A 15,840-nucleotide genomic window follows, 5' to 3' on the forward strand; every position below is an offset into this window, starting at 1 on the left:
GTTTGTGGGTTTTTGTCAAAGGCAACTTTAAAATGCTATCCTGTGGCTTTCAGCAGACAAGCTGGGAGAAGGAGCTCCTGAGGTCCCAGCAGGATGGAAAGCTAAGGAAGGAAAGACATTGAGTGACTCAACACTTGTGAGCTGTTGGCCTGAGACCAGCTGCCCCCACCAAGGAGGAAGGCCTGTGCTTGCTCAGCATATCTGAGACAGGAAATTGGGAAAGGGTCCCAGGGTCTGGCCCCAGGAAAGAGGCCAGGCCAAGCTCCTTGCCGGACACGCCACAGAACTATTCTGATCAGCTCCCCCAGGCCTCGCTCTCCGGGTCTAGGACCCTAGGGAGAATGAGGCAGCGGGAAAGAATGTGGTCGGGAGGTTGTAGGTTTACTCAGTGCAAAGGGGACTGCATGTTTTGAGGCACCTTGGGATCTTTCTGGGTTCTCCCCTGCAGTCACCAGTGCCAACCTTCCTCTGAAAGGTTCTCAAAGGTGCCCAGGGATGAGCTGCTTCTCCTTCCCTCCTTGGGGGCAGTTGCTTCTCTGCATGCAGAGCTCAACTCCTGGACTGGGGCCCTCCCATAACTTAGGACCCAAGAAATATCCCATGGGGGCAGTCCCTAAGTCTTCTGGGGGCATTGAAGGGCAGGTCACTCAAGGTCAGAATGTCAGTTTCAAGTGATTAAAGATGTCTCTGAAAAGTTAAGACAGTCCCAGAATAGTTAGTTTCTCTTAATAGTCTGTTAAGGGATCTAGTCACCAGTGGCTTTATCTGAACCTGCCCCAAATCTCCTCATGTTCTCAGCTAATACTCACTGGGAAACAAATTCACTAAAGCCATTCCTGCTGTGGGAAGCAGGAAGGCCTTTCATTTGTCCTAAATTTACCTCATCTAAGCTCAAGTGAAGCCCTGTTAGTACCATGTGTAGGATCGGAGAGAAAGTTGCACCCCTCCCTAACAGCACAGCCCTTCAGACTTTACTTCTCAGAGAGAAGAAACCCTTTCTTAGGCTTGGTCTTCTTGCACTAAGGAGACCTCATCTTTTAGAACAGCAGCATCTAATCTTTTGACTTTCATGGGCCACATTGGAAGAATTGTCTTGGGCCACACAGATACTAACACTTATGATGGCTGCTAAGCTTAAAAAAAAAAATTGCAGAATATCTCATAATGTTTTAAGAAAGTTTATGAATTTGTGTTGGGCCACATTCAAAGCCATCCTGGGCTGCATGTAGCCCACAGGCCGCAGGTTAGACAAGCTTGTTTTGGGCCCTTTGTGGCTGGAAAACCTAGCTAGAAATGTTTTGTGTTTCTCTTTATACCAGAGAGCCAGTATTAAAAAGTACTGGTAGAATGTCCCACCAAAGACCAGAGGTTATTCAGCCTCAGTCCTTCAATTCTGAATTCTCATCACAGCCTTTCCCAAGTACTGTGGCTGAACACAGTCCAGATTCTAGCATGTCAGGCCTGGAAGGAGATTTTATGTTACCTGCTTCAACACCACCAGTCCCTAGCCCTCCCCTTTCACCATGTCCCTTACAATAGGCTCATCCTGCCCCTGCTTGAACATCAGCAACAATGTAGCCGCCACATGCCATTTCTGAGTGTTACAGAGTTTACTCCTTATACTGGGTCAAAACCTGTCTTCCAACAGATTTGCCTTTTGGAATCAGTTCTACCCCATGACAGCATCAGAGAGCTAAAGATGCTAATTAATGCACTCCTTGACACGTCTGCTATTCAACTGTAATTCCTTTAACTTTTACTCATACCATAGATTTGCCAAATGTCTCAACCTCCTGGTTTCTCTCCTCTGAGCACATTCAGATTGGAGTTACAGTTTGTCCTTGTTATACTGTGACACTCAGACTAGAAACAACATTTCAGACGTGCTCTGATCAGCTCGAGGTAAGAGAAAAGGCTCATCTTCATTCTGGACACCAAAGGTATATGAATGCTTCCAAAGGCTAAGTCTTAGAATCATTCCCCAAGGGTCTAACCCCCTAGCCAAATAGGAAGCCAACTCTGTGGCATAACTGAGGGGCACTGAAGAGAGACTGGTTGCCACCTCTGCCTGTCACTGTATGAAATTCCTGCATGAGCAATTCAGCCTTCTGGCTCTGCAGAATTTTGCAGGAAAATAAAAAGAGTGGGACTAGCATAATGAGAACTGAAAAAAAGATTAGCCACATGAAGGAGAGGACCAGATGCCACCTCTACTGGCATGGCCTGAAAGCTTTGTCCCCTGAAGTTTTCTCCCCCTGGTTCCTGGGAGTCTGAGGAGCAGTCCATACCTCACCAGAGCCCTAGGATGCAAGGCCCAGCTCAGTTACCAGACAAGAGACCCCAAAAGTCAGTTAATGTGTAGGAGAGATGGTGGGAAGGCAGCGGCACAGGGAAGACTCTAAGTATAGGGCCTAGAGACTTTGGCCATCAGTGGCCACCAGGTGTCACTACCACCTCGAGAACAGCCTCCCTAAAGCATTTAAGAGTCCATACACAGAGGGTCAGTTGCTGCCGCTGCCTCTCACAGCAGCCCCCAACCTGGCAATCTGGCCAGGCTGAGGCAGCTGTCATCAACCAGATCAGGCTTTGCCACTCACCTCCCTGCTCTTGGTGACCTGGTTAGTGCCTCTTATGCCCCTTCCCCTATTGCTTTGAAATGTGACAGCAACTAGCTCAGACCCAGTCCCATGTCTTTGCTCTTTGCTTTCTATAATTCATCCATACCAGGCTAGGGAGCTGGCTGGTAACAAGGTAAGGTATGCCCTCTACTTACCACCCTCGCCCCTAACCCCCCAGCTCCCTCTTGCCACTAACCTGCTTTAGGTGTTCCTGTAGAATAAAATAAATGAAGGCTCTAATGGTGAAGCTAAGGACAAGGATAGAGAAGGAAAAAGAGAGAAGGGTAGACAAATGGCTAGCCACAAGTCTGTCCTGGTCTTAGTCTAGCATTCTGGGCAGGAGCAGCTCCCAGGGCTTTTGACTCAGATTAGAAGCTCTTTCAGCCTCAGCTTCCAAAGCCACAGAAGAGGCCAGCAAGAGGTGCTTAACTGTGAGGAATGGCCTGCAAGATAGTGACAGCACCTAAGGGCTCAGCTGGCCATGCAAAGTCCTGGCTGGGATGCAGGTGATGTTCCTTGGTTCACATCCTTTCCACTTGCACACTGCCAAGATCATCCACAGGATCCTGACATCAATCTAACAGGCTAATAGGACTGTTAAAGATGGCTATTCCAAATGGGAACTCACTCAGCAAATAGGTATTACAATAGTACAACAAAGGGGACAGGGTAGCAGTGGGTTGCTTTGTGGGAAGAATATTTTATCAATGTTATTTGTATAGAATTGCTATCACATGTTGTTGATAAAAAGCAGCAGCTTAGCTTTGTTATTTTAAAAATTTTCTATAGCCAACTGATTGCACCTGGGCAAATCACTCTCACCCTCTTGATACACCTTTGATGTATTAAACAACTACTAGGTACTAGATACTCTGGCCCTAGAGATACAGCGGTAAACAAGTCTCTTCTCTTGAGAACCTTACATTCTAGTAGAAGAGACAATGAAATAAACAGACAAGAATAATCTCAACTGGTATTAAGTGCCATGCAGAAAATTAAAGAATGGAGAGGTGGTAGCCAGTGAGTAGGTGGCAACTTTGGATTGGATAGCTGAGAAAGTATCACTTATACTGTCAAGAAAGAGCCAGGCATGCAAAACTAAGAGGGAAGAACATTTCAGAGCGAGAACACAGCTAATACAAAGGCCCTTATCAGTGTGTCTAGGGCACAGTGACCTATAGTTAGGATAGTACAAGGGCAAAGAGGCAGGTAGGGGCCTACATAAACTGCTTGGGAAAAACAGTGTTAGGGGGACAGGTTTAAGGGAAAAAACTAGAGTTCTGCTTTGGCTGTGTTACATTTAGGGGGCCTTTAAGATAAGCAAGTAAGGATATCAAGCAAGAGTTAAAGTCTGGAGTTTGAAGGGGTAGTCAGGTCACCAAGAGTAGGGCAGGAGATGGATATAGGCTGGCTAAGACCACCAAGGAATATACATTGACAAAGTTCTGGGGCACTGATGTTTAGACACTCAAAAGAAGTAGAAGAATCAGCAAAGGAGGCCGAGAAGGGGAAGCCAATGATGTAGAATGAAAACCAAGCAAGCGTGGGGTCTCAAGGGCCTAGAAAATAGTGTTTCAAGAAGGGAGTAGTTAACTGCATCAAATGCTACTGAAAAGTCTGTAAGATAAGAACAAAAGTGACTACTGCACACGGTGACATGGAGGTGACTTTGACAAGAGCAATTTCAGTGAGATAGTGTGGGTGGGATGCTGACTAGAGAGGATAAAAGGAAAATGTGGTACAAGGGAGACAGTGGCTAAAACAACTTTCCAATCATCTTTTGGAAAAGGAGAAATTGATGGTGGAGAAGACAGCAGATACTTGAAAGCAAAAAGGAGATGGGATCTAGGTCACAAGTGGAGGGTGAACCTTAGAGCAGATTCATGTGGGTGAAGGTGCAGACAAGTGGGCAGATGTGATAGCAGGGACATGAAGGTAATCTAGTTTGACAACTCCATAGTCCTGGACTCATGATAGCTGAAATGTCTGCTCAACTGTAACCAATGAAAATGTGCTATTATCTGGAAGAAATGGGAGGTGAGAATATGACCAGCACAGCCATGGTTTTAAGCTCAATTTGTGGTGTTTTGACAAGTGTGGCTGACTGTTGGGTGTCTTCTGTCCTCTGGGTGGCCTGAGGTCAAGACACAAGGCTCAGAAGGAAGCTAACAGAGGTTAACAGAAGATTCCATCTGAGAAATGGTGATGACCTCTGTGAATTCACCCATTATTTCAATTTAGAATATTTTGAACAGCAATTTTAAGTCCTAAGGCTATTAACTAATTTTAAGCACACACTCTGCATTTCCATGTTAGTCAATGTAAATGCAGATCAGTAAGGCATGGTCCTTGCCCACATGGGCTGAAAGCATTTGAGAAATGTTTGCTATATTAACTTAATCATGTGTATAGTAAAGAATTTGGCTGGCTAGGCGTGGTGGCTCATGCCTGTAATCCCAGCACTTTGGGAGGCTGAGGTGGATCACCAGATCAGGAGATTGAGACCATTCTGGCCAACACAGTGAAACCCTGTCTCTACTAAAATACAAAAAAATTAGCCATGTGTGGTGGTGTGCGTCTGTAGTTCCCGTTACTAGGGAGGCTGAGGCAGGGGAATCCCTTGAATCCGTGAGGCAGAGGTTGCAGTGAGCCGAAATTGCACCACTGTACTCCAGCCTGGCGACAGAGCAAGACTCCATCTCAAAAAGAAAAAAAAGAAAAGAAAAAAGAATTTGACTTTGTCCTAAGAGAGTTCTGGCCTTTATCTTTGGCTCCTCGGAAGTAACCTCTATGCACTTGGAGTTTCTGGAGTGATAGAAGTGTTGCTGTCATTCATACTGGGTCCTTCAGGCCACATGGTATTATCTTGATCTCCAAGGAGGGAGGGGCCAGAGGCTGAGTTCAACCAGGTGATCAGTCAATCAATCATGCCTACATGATGAAGTAGGCATGTGTGAACCAATAAAGACTGTGAACACTGAAGCTCAGAGGAGCTTCCCTAGTTGTTAATTCTCTATGCATATTGTCACATATCAAAGTCAGGAGGGGAATGAGTCTTAACTAATGGAAGCTTTGTGTTTGAAACCCTCCCAGATTCTGCCCTGCTCATCTTCCTTTGGGCTTAGTTTTGACCTGCATCCTTTCCCCATAATACATGGTAACTGAGTATAATAGCTTTCTGTGAGTTCTGTGAGTTTTTCCAGAGAACTGTCAAACCTGAGAGTGGTTTTGGGAACTTTCAGGCGATGTCAGGAGCAAGGGTCTTATGGAGGATTATGCCCTCAGACTTTGCAGTTTGGCTCCAGGTATTAAATGGCCTTAGAATTGAAAGGGATCTAGACATCATCTAATTCAACTCCATTTCATAGGTGAGGAAACAGAGGTCTAGAATGGGAAGTAACTTGCCAAAGGTCATGTAATGTTACAGCGGAGTGAGGATTAGCCCTTGTGTGTCCTGACTCCCAGCATGGTATGTTTTCCGCAATATCCTTTGGATAAGAATGTAAGCCTAAGAAAAGAAAAGTTTATCCTTGAGTCAAACTGACTTTGCTACATGGAAATTTCTGCAAGAGATGCTATATTTAGAGAGCTTATTCCTTGCTATGTTTTCTGCCTCAATTCTGACACATTGTAGATTTATCTTACAAAATGTTTAAGCTACAGCATTTAATGTTGATAAAATAAGTGGCTTATACCAAAGAAGGGCTAATGCTTTTTGTGGGGTAGAAAATTTTGTTTTACAAATTATCTGTGCTTCTTAACTTTTATAATTTAAATATCATTTTTGTATAATATGGATTGTCTTGCTAAAAGGGATCTTAGTGTTTGTGTTCAACCTTTAATTTTACACACAAAGATGCTGAGGCATAGAAATGGGCAGAAACCTACCCAAGGTCACCTGGTGAAGCAATGGCAAGGACAGAGCTAAATGCAGATCTCTTACTCTTAGCATGGCCTTCATTTTAGTTCAGAATGGCTTCCCTTGTAGAAGGCCATGAAAGTTTACACATTTTATAAGTACTTAAAGGCCCTTCACAGAATCCCAGAGCATTACCCTGTCACAAAATTTTTAAGATACTACCAGATGTTCTCTGTTTTTCTCAGTATTAAAGCGAAGAAGGGACTACTTGTCACTCTTCTGCTAGAGCTGGGACAAGCAGTAATCTTGTTCACAGATTCTCTCTCATTATCCAGTGTGGACTAAAAGGCAGAACTAGAATTCAAATATCTTGATTCCATCGCATTTACAAAATCATAAAATCTCACCACAGGCCTGATTTTTTTTGACCATAAAAATAATTTTGTCACCTCTAGTTAAATAAAGTATCTAAATAACGGGTTTGTATCTCTAACAGGCAATTAACTTTTGTTTTCCTAGTTAACCTACTGTGATTCTCTAGTAACTAAAATGCTTGTAAGTGCTAATATATAATAACATCCCACCACACAGGGCTATTCTTAACTCAGATACCCATAAAGAGTCAGGGTCCACATTTATTAGCCCAGAAGTTCCGATTTATCAGCATCAGTGAAGATGGAAGTATTCTATTCAAAGAATTTTCAGAGCACAAAAGGTCTCTAGATATTGGTGGGGAAACTTGAGATCCAGAGAGGGAACTGACTTATCAATTGTTATACTGTTTTATGTGCTGGTCACAAAGCCAATAAATGGAGAATCTAGGATTCAAATTTGGGTAGTTCTTACTTCAAATCCCACACTCTAAATCACTATTCTATTCTACCTCCCTAACTGTTTAAAGTTGGATTTTGAAGGAAAGATTTCTAAGAAAATTCTCATTTATAAATAATAAAACTTGAGCCCAAGAAAGGCTAGTCATTTTCCTGAAAACTTACACAGCTATTTAGAGGAAAAGCTAGACTTAAGATTCAGTTCTTTTCTTTGATTCACTGTCCCAAGTTCTCACCATTTCATAATATAAACATTTAGTGGAGTTTGGGGCTATTTTTGAAAAATGAGATACCTCTTATATGGGAATAAAGACTGTTCCCTGCCACAGGGCCTAATGTTCCACAAAACTTCAGTGTAGATTTCCTAGGAGACCAGCAGCTAGAATGCTGTTGCCATGAGTGGGATTGGCCGTGAGTCATGTACCACAGGCCAACTGAGGAAGGCCACTTCTCTCTTAGAAAAGAAAGTAAATTTCTAATTTGAGTTTTGTCTTGTCACTTTCTCCCAGAATGAGGGACCTGACTCTCCCCTTTCCAGACTAGCATATTTCTCAGAGCCTTTCTTATTTACAAAGATAGCAGACTGAACACAGTGAAGCAGTAAATAGATAAATCAGTGATGTGACACAGATCTTCCTCAAATACCTCTCAGTTTAAAAATGGGACTATCTTGAGTCTCAGGAGAAGCTGACTCTGGTTCCCTGGAGACTTCAGGTTCAGAGGAAAGAGATCCAGTGCTCCTCTGTCTAATTCTATAACTGACACTGCAGATTGCTGAGAAGGCCCCTATGAGGGGTGGTGAATGATAATCAGGCCTCCAGGTGAAAGGGAAGGGAAGGAAGAAGGAGATGTCTCCTTACATCCTGTTGAGACTTGTGGCCATCTGACCTGTACTCCATTTTTTAGCCACCAACATCTAGAGCAGTGGGCTTAAGAATGGTTCTTGGCTCTGCTATCTCTTCCTAGCTGCTTACCTGTGGCTGCTGGGTTGTTAGGGGTCTCTGAGGAGACAGGGCAGGAGTCCTGGCCAGCAGCTGGTTCATCTTGCTGATGACTAGTTCAGTGATGAGTTGCTTGTCCTCCACCTGATGTTCCCCAATCAGCGGCATGCTACAGTCCATGACCTGGTGGAAGACGTGTCCCAGGTGAGAAAAGGGGTCTGGAAACATAAAAAGCCTGGTACAATCTTTCAGAATATGTAGGATTTGAGACAGCAGAGATGGACTGGAGATGAAGTAGGAGTTCTTGTCTTCCGCTGTATGATCATTTGCAGAAATAGGATCTTTGTCCCTTCCTTCGACAAACCTTTGCCTCACGTCTTTTCCCCAAGCTTTACCCAGCCAGGGCTCAGGGAAACCGAAAATTGCTGGATGAAGGTAGCTGGGAAGAGGTAGAAAGCAAGGAAGAGGGTAGAGTCCCAGGGCACAGAAGTTTGCAGGCAGGGGAGCAAGTAGATGTGAAAGGCATCTCCTCCTTATATCTCTGATTAGGAGCAGGCGCTTTTTATCTGCTACTTTTCACCCACAGAATCTCTGCCTCCAAGCATGCTCTGCTCACTAAATGATCAGATTTCCTCCCTTTGTGCCTGAACTAGGATGCCCTCCCTTTACACCACTAATCCCGATTCTTCCTATACCTCAAGGCTGTGTTTTCCTCCTTTAGGAAGTGTCTGCCTCATAGACTCCATAGTCCAACTTTCTCGATTATGGATGAAAAAACAGAGGCCCACCTAGCGAGGAGAGGTGTCACCATTCAGAAGGTTACAGACCATGCAGAAAATGAGAGAGATTCTGAATTTGAAGCCTAATTTGGGCTTCTGACATCAATATTCCTGGAAATACCATCAATTCCTAGCAAGGAGCTTCTCCTGCTCATAGGAAGACTATGTAGGAATGTGTGTGAAGGATTCATACTGCCACTGACTTTCCTTTGTAACAGGAAAAGGTAGTCAGCAAAGTTGTGTTAGAGGACCAGGCTGAGTAGTGTCTCCAAGGCTCAGAGAGACACTAAGAAGAATCTCCTGCATCTGGTACCTGGCTGAGACACTGATTCACTCTGTGGTCTTGGGCATATGCTCATGGTGTTAGGCCTCAGTTTTCTCACCTGTAAAATGAACAGGTTGGACAGAATGACTCCCAAGGGTGGCTTTCTGAGACGGAGAATGGTAACATCACTAGAGTCTTCCCAGAGGAATGGCTAGGATCCCAGGGATCCATACCCAACATCTTTTACTCATGGTGTGGGTTAGCCTATCAGGTTGGAAACAACAGCTACCCACTGATCTTGCTAGAATATTCCCATGGTTCAAGAGACTCCAAATTAAAGGCAGTCTGCGCTGCCCACATAGTTCTTAAGCCTTGGGAGTTATCTCTTACTGCTTGGTCCAGACTTACCTCAAAAATGTAGTCTTTCCCATCTTTGCCATGTACAGCTTTGACGGCACAGATGTCCAGGCCGCCAAACATCTCAGAACAGGTGTCCACCCACAGTTTGTACCTGGAGGTGATGGGAAGGTGTCCTGAAGCTGGGGCAATTTGCTCACCACAAAGCTTACTTGCCAGTCAGGCTCTCCTTGCTGCCTCCATCTCTCTCACCTCCCATCCCCTCCTTCCATCTACCCACATTAAGCACATACCCTTATTTACAATGCCCTCCTCCATCTGCTTTCCAGATCCTACCCATTTTTGCAGTCCCAAGTTCTCACCACCTCTAGAAGGCCTCCTTGGCTCTTCCAGCCGATGCTAATTACTTCTTCCTTGGAGTTTCTATGGTATGTACAGTCATTTTCCCCCATAGGCTGTTAGAAGAAGCCATGCTACTTCTTGACCACTGGCTGCTTAGAAATTTCTTCCACCAGATACTCTAGGTCATCATTCTTAAATTCAGCTTTCCATAAATCCCTAGGGCATGGGCACAATGCAGCCAAATTCTTTGCTATGGAGTGGCAAGGGTGACCTTTGCTTCAGTTCCCAACAAGTTCCTTATTTTCATCTGAGACCTGTTAGCCTGGCCTTTACAGTCCATATTTCAATCAGCATTTTGGTCATAACCATTTAAACAGTCTCTAAGAAGTTGTGAACTTCCCCTCATCTTCCTGTCTTCTTCTGAGCCCTTCAAACTCTTCCAGCCTCTGCCTGTTACCCAGTTCCAAAGCCAATTCCATATTCTCAACTATCTTTACAGCAACACCTCACTCCTTGATTAGTCTGTTTTGTGTTACCATAAAGGAATACTTGAGGCTAGGTTAATTATAAAGAAAAAAGATTCTGGCTCATGGGTATGCATACTGCACAAGAAGTATGGTGCCAGTATCCACTTCTGGTGAGGCCTCAGGAAGTTTTTACCTGTGGTATGTGCAGTCTTTATCATCTGGCATACAACCCAGTCCCGCCTGATCTTGTTAAATGGGGTACTTGGGCCTTTTGTGTTTTATCTGTCCTGTTTGCTGAGACTCCCTTTGGATAGAGCTTATTTCCTGAACTTCTTCAACTAAGGAAGCCTCCCCCTCACTGGGCTGGGAACTGGACTCCTTCTCTTACTCACCTGTCTGACATGGCAATCTGCTCCAGCATTGCAGAGCCAGTGTTCGTCTTCCAGTTCCCTGAGATCGATGTCCTCCTGCAACACAACAAGGTCCCACCAGGGTAAGACAGGCAGTGAGCCAAATCAGCAAGAGGAGTGCATGAAACTTTTCAGACTTTTAGCTCACTGTTGCTTTCTACACCTAATTCTCCCGCAAATAGGTCAGAGGTCTGTTTGCTAAGCCTAGAATACCCTCCTCCTCTCTACAAGGGTCTTGCCCAAACAGCTCTGGCTCCACAGAACCATCCTTGATATCTCAACTCAATGATCTCTTACTATCCTTAGAACTCCTACAGGACTTTGCTTCTGCCTGATTTTCAATCTTAAATCTACTTTTTACTTTAGTTATTTGATCTGAATCTTAAGCTTGGACTTGTCCACAAGCCTGAAAACCACTTGAAGGTACATACTGTGTCTTCTGTTTCCAGAAGCCTACCCATTCAGTATCTATACTGACTTGAATTCCATTGATCCTGGGAACTCCTGCAGGGTTCTTCATGCATATCTCCCAATGTCTTCCTTACTGGCTGACTCATTCATTCATTCAGTGTTCATTTCTGAAGGTCACTATAATATTAGCAGTGTGATTCTGGGCAAGTCAATTAACTCTTTGGGGTTAAGTTGCCTTGTCTGTCAAATGGAGCCGATGGCATCAAGCCATCAGTTTCTTCTCTGTTGTGCCCATGGCACCCTCCATCTATAAGTATGTGTTAGTGTCAACTAGTCTTAGACTAAGAAGGAGGTGGATTATTTGGTTTCTGGTTCTGAATTTGCTCTTGATGGGCTGGGTGACTTTCATAGAGTCATTTCACCCCTCTGTGCCTGTTATCTGTTAACATAGGCTGTCAGAAAGAGGTTTAAATTAAGTATAAACACCAAAAATATGCTTTTTTAGTTATTAGCCTTTACCCAGTCAAGAGGAAGGGGACAGAAAAGTCCTGCTTACACTGCCAACAGAGCCCTTCATGTGCTGCCCTTATCATCGTTCAATACTGTTAGAGAGTAGACGTGATACTTTCCTGGAGTGTCCTCCCCAGAGATCTGATTTCAGACACTGAGGAACCTAGATATATGGCTAGTTTTTCAGAGCCATGAGGTGGCCCCATGACTTAATGAATAGGGTGATAACATTCCTTATGCTTGGACAGTACTGACTGCTTTCCAAGGTGCTTCCTCACCAAACCCCTCATTTCAAACCTCCTGTGGTGAGTAGGCAGAAATTCTTGCCCCTGCCTGACAGATAAGGAGAGTAAGACTCAGAAAGGTTAGAGGACTTGTACAAGATTATATATTTAGTCCAAGTAGGTATGAGATAAAAGTCCAGGAATCTTGGTTTCCTCACATGATGTGCTTTTCCCTATATTCCACAACCTAATTCAGAAAACGCAAAGAAACAAACCGCTGAGTGGCTGGCAAAACCTGAGTTAGAAACACAAAGACAGAATCATAATAAAAATAAGTGTCTTCTTAACATTCATGGTTTACAAATGTGTCCCTGTGACCAGACTGCTCAAGGCAGGGGCAGAGAGTCACTCACTTCTATGTCCCCGGCACAGAGCCATGGCACATAATAGAGTTTCACAAACTTTAGATTTGTACACTGACTCACACTATTTTCAGGTTGCATGCCCAATTCAACCTGAGCCAAAATTCATTTTACAGTTCTATCTGTAGGTGTTAACTTTCTTCGCACAATGTTTCCTTGGTTTTCAGGAATGCCATGATGATATTCCCACTGCCCTGATGCATACACAGTGTGAAATGCTGCCTCATCTATAGGCTCATTTATTTCATTAACAGTAGTAATATTAATAATTTTCATAATCTGAGAAGGCTTTATTTCAAAAAGAGAAATCTCAATAACAGAATCTTTCAATCACAAATTTTTAATGAATTCATGGCTGCCTATCACCACATCATACATTTGAAGGACCCACTTACAAAAATGCTTAAAGTAAGAAAGGAAGGGCTGGGCACAGTGGCTCACGCCTGTAATCCCAGCACTTTGGGAGGCTGGGGCGGGCGGTTCACGAGGTCAGGAGATCGAGATCATCCTGGCAAACATGGTGAGACCTTGTCTCTACTAAAATACAAAAATTAGCTGGGTGTGGTGGCATGTGCCTGTAGTCCCAGCTACTCGGGAGACTGAGGCAAGGGAATTGCCTGAACCCGGGAGGCAGAGGTTGCAGGGAGCTAAGATCATGCCACTGTACTCCAGCCTGGTGACAGAGCGAGATGCCATCTCAAAAAAAAGAGGAAGAAACTCAACCCTATATAATTTGTTTCAAGTCTCCCATAAACTCTATGACTTTTTCAACATTTAAGATATTAGAAAAAACATCATATAAATTTGTTGAAGTTAATTTATAGGTTAAAATTCTTTTTGAGGTGATAATAACAACATCCTTATATTTGCATGGCACTTCAAAGTTTGCAAAACTTTCCAACACTTCACATCATTCTCTAACAATGGGATGCAGGTCATAGATCCATACGGGCTACCTGAGGCATGTGGGAGCAGAGGGGACACGGAGAGGCCATTCTCTAGAACCAAAAATCATCTGACCTCCACAGCTGACCCACATTATTGCCTACTGCAGATGGAGGCAGGAATAGTACCTTCTTCAAACCAAAGTGGCTGTCTCTGTATCTCCACGGTGATTGCTGTAGTAGACAAAAAGAATCCCACGCCTGACCATGGCGATTGCTAAGTAAATTCCTTCTTAGAGCAGGAATATAGCCACAAGTTTGGGGAAGAGGTGTGGTGAAGAGACGCTAAGAGGGCCTAAACATTTCTCCAAATAACTTGGTCCCTTGCACACAAAAAATAAGTAAATCTTATTTAAAGCTTCTCTGGTCACCCACCCTTCATCAATGTTTTGGAATTCTCTCTCTCTTTTTTTTGCTTCATTTTAGACTGTTTTTTGAAACCCTAACCTTTAAAAATTAGGTGTCTTCTTTTAAGGATCAAGACACTTTTACTCCACTGTCATTAATGTTTTGTGTTTATTTAGGGGATTTTAAAATCAAAAGATAGGTAATCTGTTTTCCTAGGTGCCTGAACATGTATTTTCTTTGCTTCTTTTGGCAAGTTTTTACAATGGTTTTTAAATTATTCTGTCTTACATTGTGCATATTTCTTTTCTTTTTTTTGAGACATGGTCCCGCTCTGTCACTCAGGCTGGAGTGATGTGATCACAGCTCACGGCAGCCTTGACCTCCCAGGCTCAAGTGATCCTCCCACCTCAGATTCCTGAGTAGCTGGACTACAGGCAAGCACCCCTAGATGCAGCTAAGTTTTGTATTTTTTTTTTTTTTGCAAAGATGGGGTCTCACCATGTTGCCCAGGTTGGTCTTTAACTCCTGGGCTCAAGCGATCTTCCTGCCTCAGCCTCCTACAGTGCTGGGATTACACATGTGAGCCACCACACCTGGCTACATTGTGCATATTTCTAAAGAAATCCTAAATTATTTTCTGGAAGCAGGAATACTATAAATATAAAATTGAAAACTAAAAAAGTACAAATCTAGACAATAAAGGTAAAAAAAATTCTATGCCTCAGTTTTCCATAAGGGTTCTTCTTCTCTGAATACTTATTGGGTGCCTATTAATGTTCTTGCTGCTATACAAGGCAGTGGAGATGCAGAACTGATTCCATCATTCTTGTCCACAAGGAGCTCAGAGTCTGGAGGAGGGTGACACAAAACACATGTGACAAGGGCTAAACAAGAGGTGTGTGAAGGGTAGTATGGGATAGGAGTGCAGGGAGGGGGCCAAACTCACTCCAGGGGTGGGGAGTATAAGTAGTGAAAAGAGGGGTAAGAGAAGAAAAACAGACACAGGTGGGGAAGGGAAAGGGAAGGCTGCTCAATCTTGAAGTCTGCAAAAGTCCTGAGTGACCAAGATCAAATCCACATATTAATAATGTTCTTTCTTTGTAAAGAAAACACCGCTATAAACTTTTAAAGTGGGGGATTACTATTTCCCAAATTGGAATTATAAGCCACCTGCATTTTATACATATTATGGAAAGTCAGGTAATTTTTAAATGTTTTTCTTTTACTAAATTCAAATGGAGGAAATCTTTAATTTTCCATCCTGGCAAATGGACACAGTTATGTAGAGAAGTCATGTACTGGGCTTTTAAGGCCCTGTAGCATTTTCAGGGCTGGATATTTACATCAGGAACTTTTTAACTTTGTGCTCTGGCAGTCTGGGGAAGCCTATGGATTCCTTCCAATGTATACAATATATAAGATGTGTAACTGTGTAAGACAGAGTACATGAGATCCCAGAGTACCCAATTAGAGTTACCAAAAATATTAAACAAAAAAATCTGTGATTAGGAAAACATATGTTTCTTTTCTTTTCTTCTTCTTCTTTTTTTTTTTTTTTTGAGATGGAGTTTCGCTCTTGTCACCCAGGCTGGAGTGCAATGGTGCAATCTCAGCTCACTGCAGGCTCTGCCTCTTGGGTTCAAGCAATTTTCCTGCCTCAATCTCCCAAGTAGCTGGGACTACAGGCACACGCCATCACGCCTGGCTAGTTTTTTGTATTTTTAGTAGACATGGGGTTTCACCATGTTGGCCAGGATTATCTTGATCTCCTGACCTCTTAATCCCCCCACCTCAGCCTCCCATAGTGCTGTGATTACAGGTGTGAGCTACCGCAGCCAGCCAATATATGTTTCTTTCTAAATAACAGGAGGTAGTGGCAAGTCCTAATGACTATCATGATTTTAAAGTAGGAATGAGAATAATTCATATTTAGATATATCTGTCTCAACTATAGTAAGATATAGGAATATCAGTAATCACCTTTAGTGATAAAGTCCTATGTACAGACAACTACTGTAGTCTGTTGTCTCTGCTCAAAATGAAGAGAAAGCTAAATTTCTCTTACAGGCAAGTGGAAATGAATATTAATATATTTTCTCATCTTAGTTCACAG

At 43.3% G+C, this 15,840-nt stretch overlaps 1 protein-coding gene across 2 annotated transcripts in view; it reads right to left on the minus strand.

Moving 5' to 3' along the window:
* Window positions 1-15,840, minus strand: part of SYN2 (synapsin II) — a 200,538-nt gene that overhangs the window by 12,713 nt on the left and 171,985 nt on the right. For both annotated transcript variants that reach the window (XM_039478883.2, XM_074404764.1), the window contains exons 8-10: window positions 10,851-10,925; window positions 9,701-9,803; window positions 8,282-8,431 (exon numbers count right to left, since the gene is read on the minus strand). In XM_039478883.2, coding sequence (XP_039334817.1) covers window positions 8,282-8,431; window positions 9,701-9,803; window positions 10,851-10,925 — 328 coding nt within the window. The remainder of the gene's footprint in view (window positions 1-8,281; window positions 8,432-9,700; window positions 9,804-10,850; window positions 10,926-15,840) is intronic.

The sequence above is a fragment of the Saimiri boliviensis genome, chromosome 8 (genome assembly GCF_048565385.1).
Source record: "Saimiri boliviensis isolate mSaiBol1 chromosome 8, mSaiBol1.pri, whole genome shotgun sequence".
Taxonomy (NCBI): Eukaryota; Metazoa; Chordata; class Mammalia; order Primates; family Cebidae; genus Saimiri; species Saimiri boliviensis.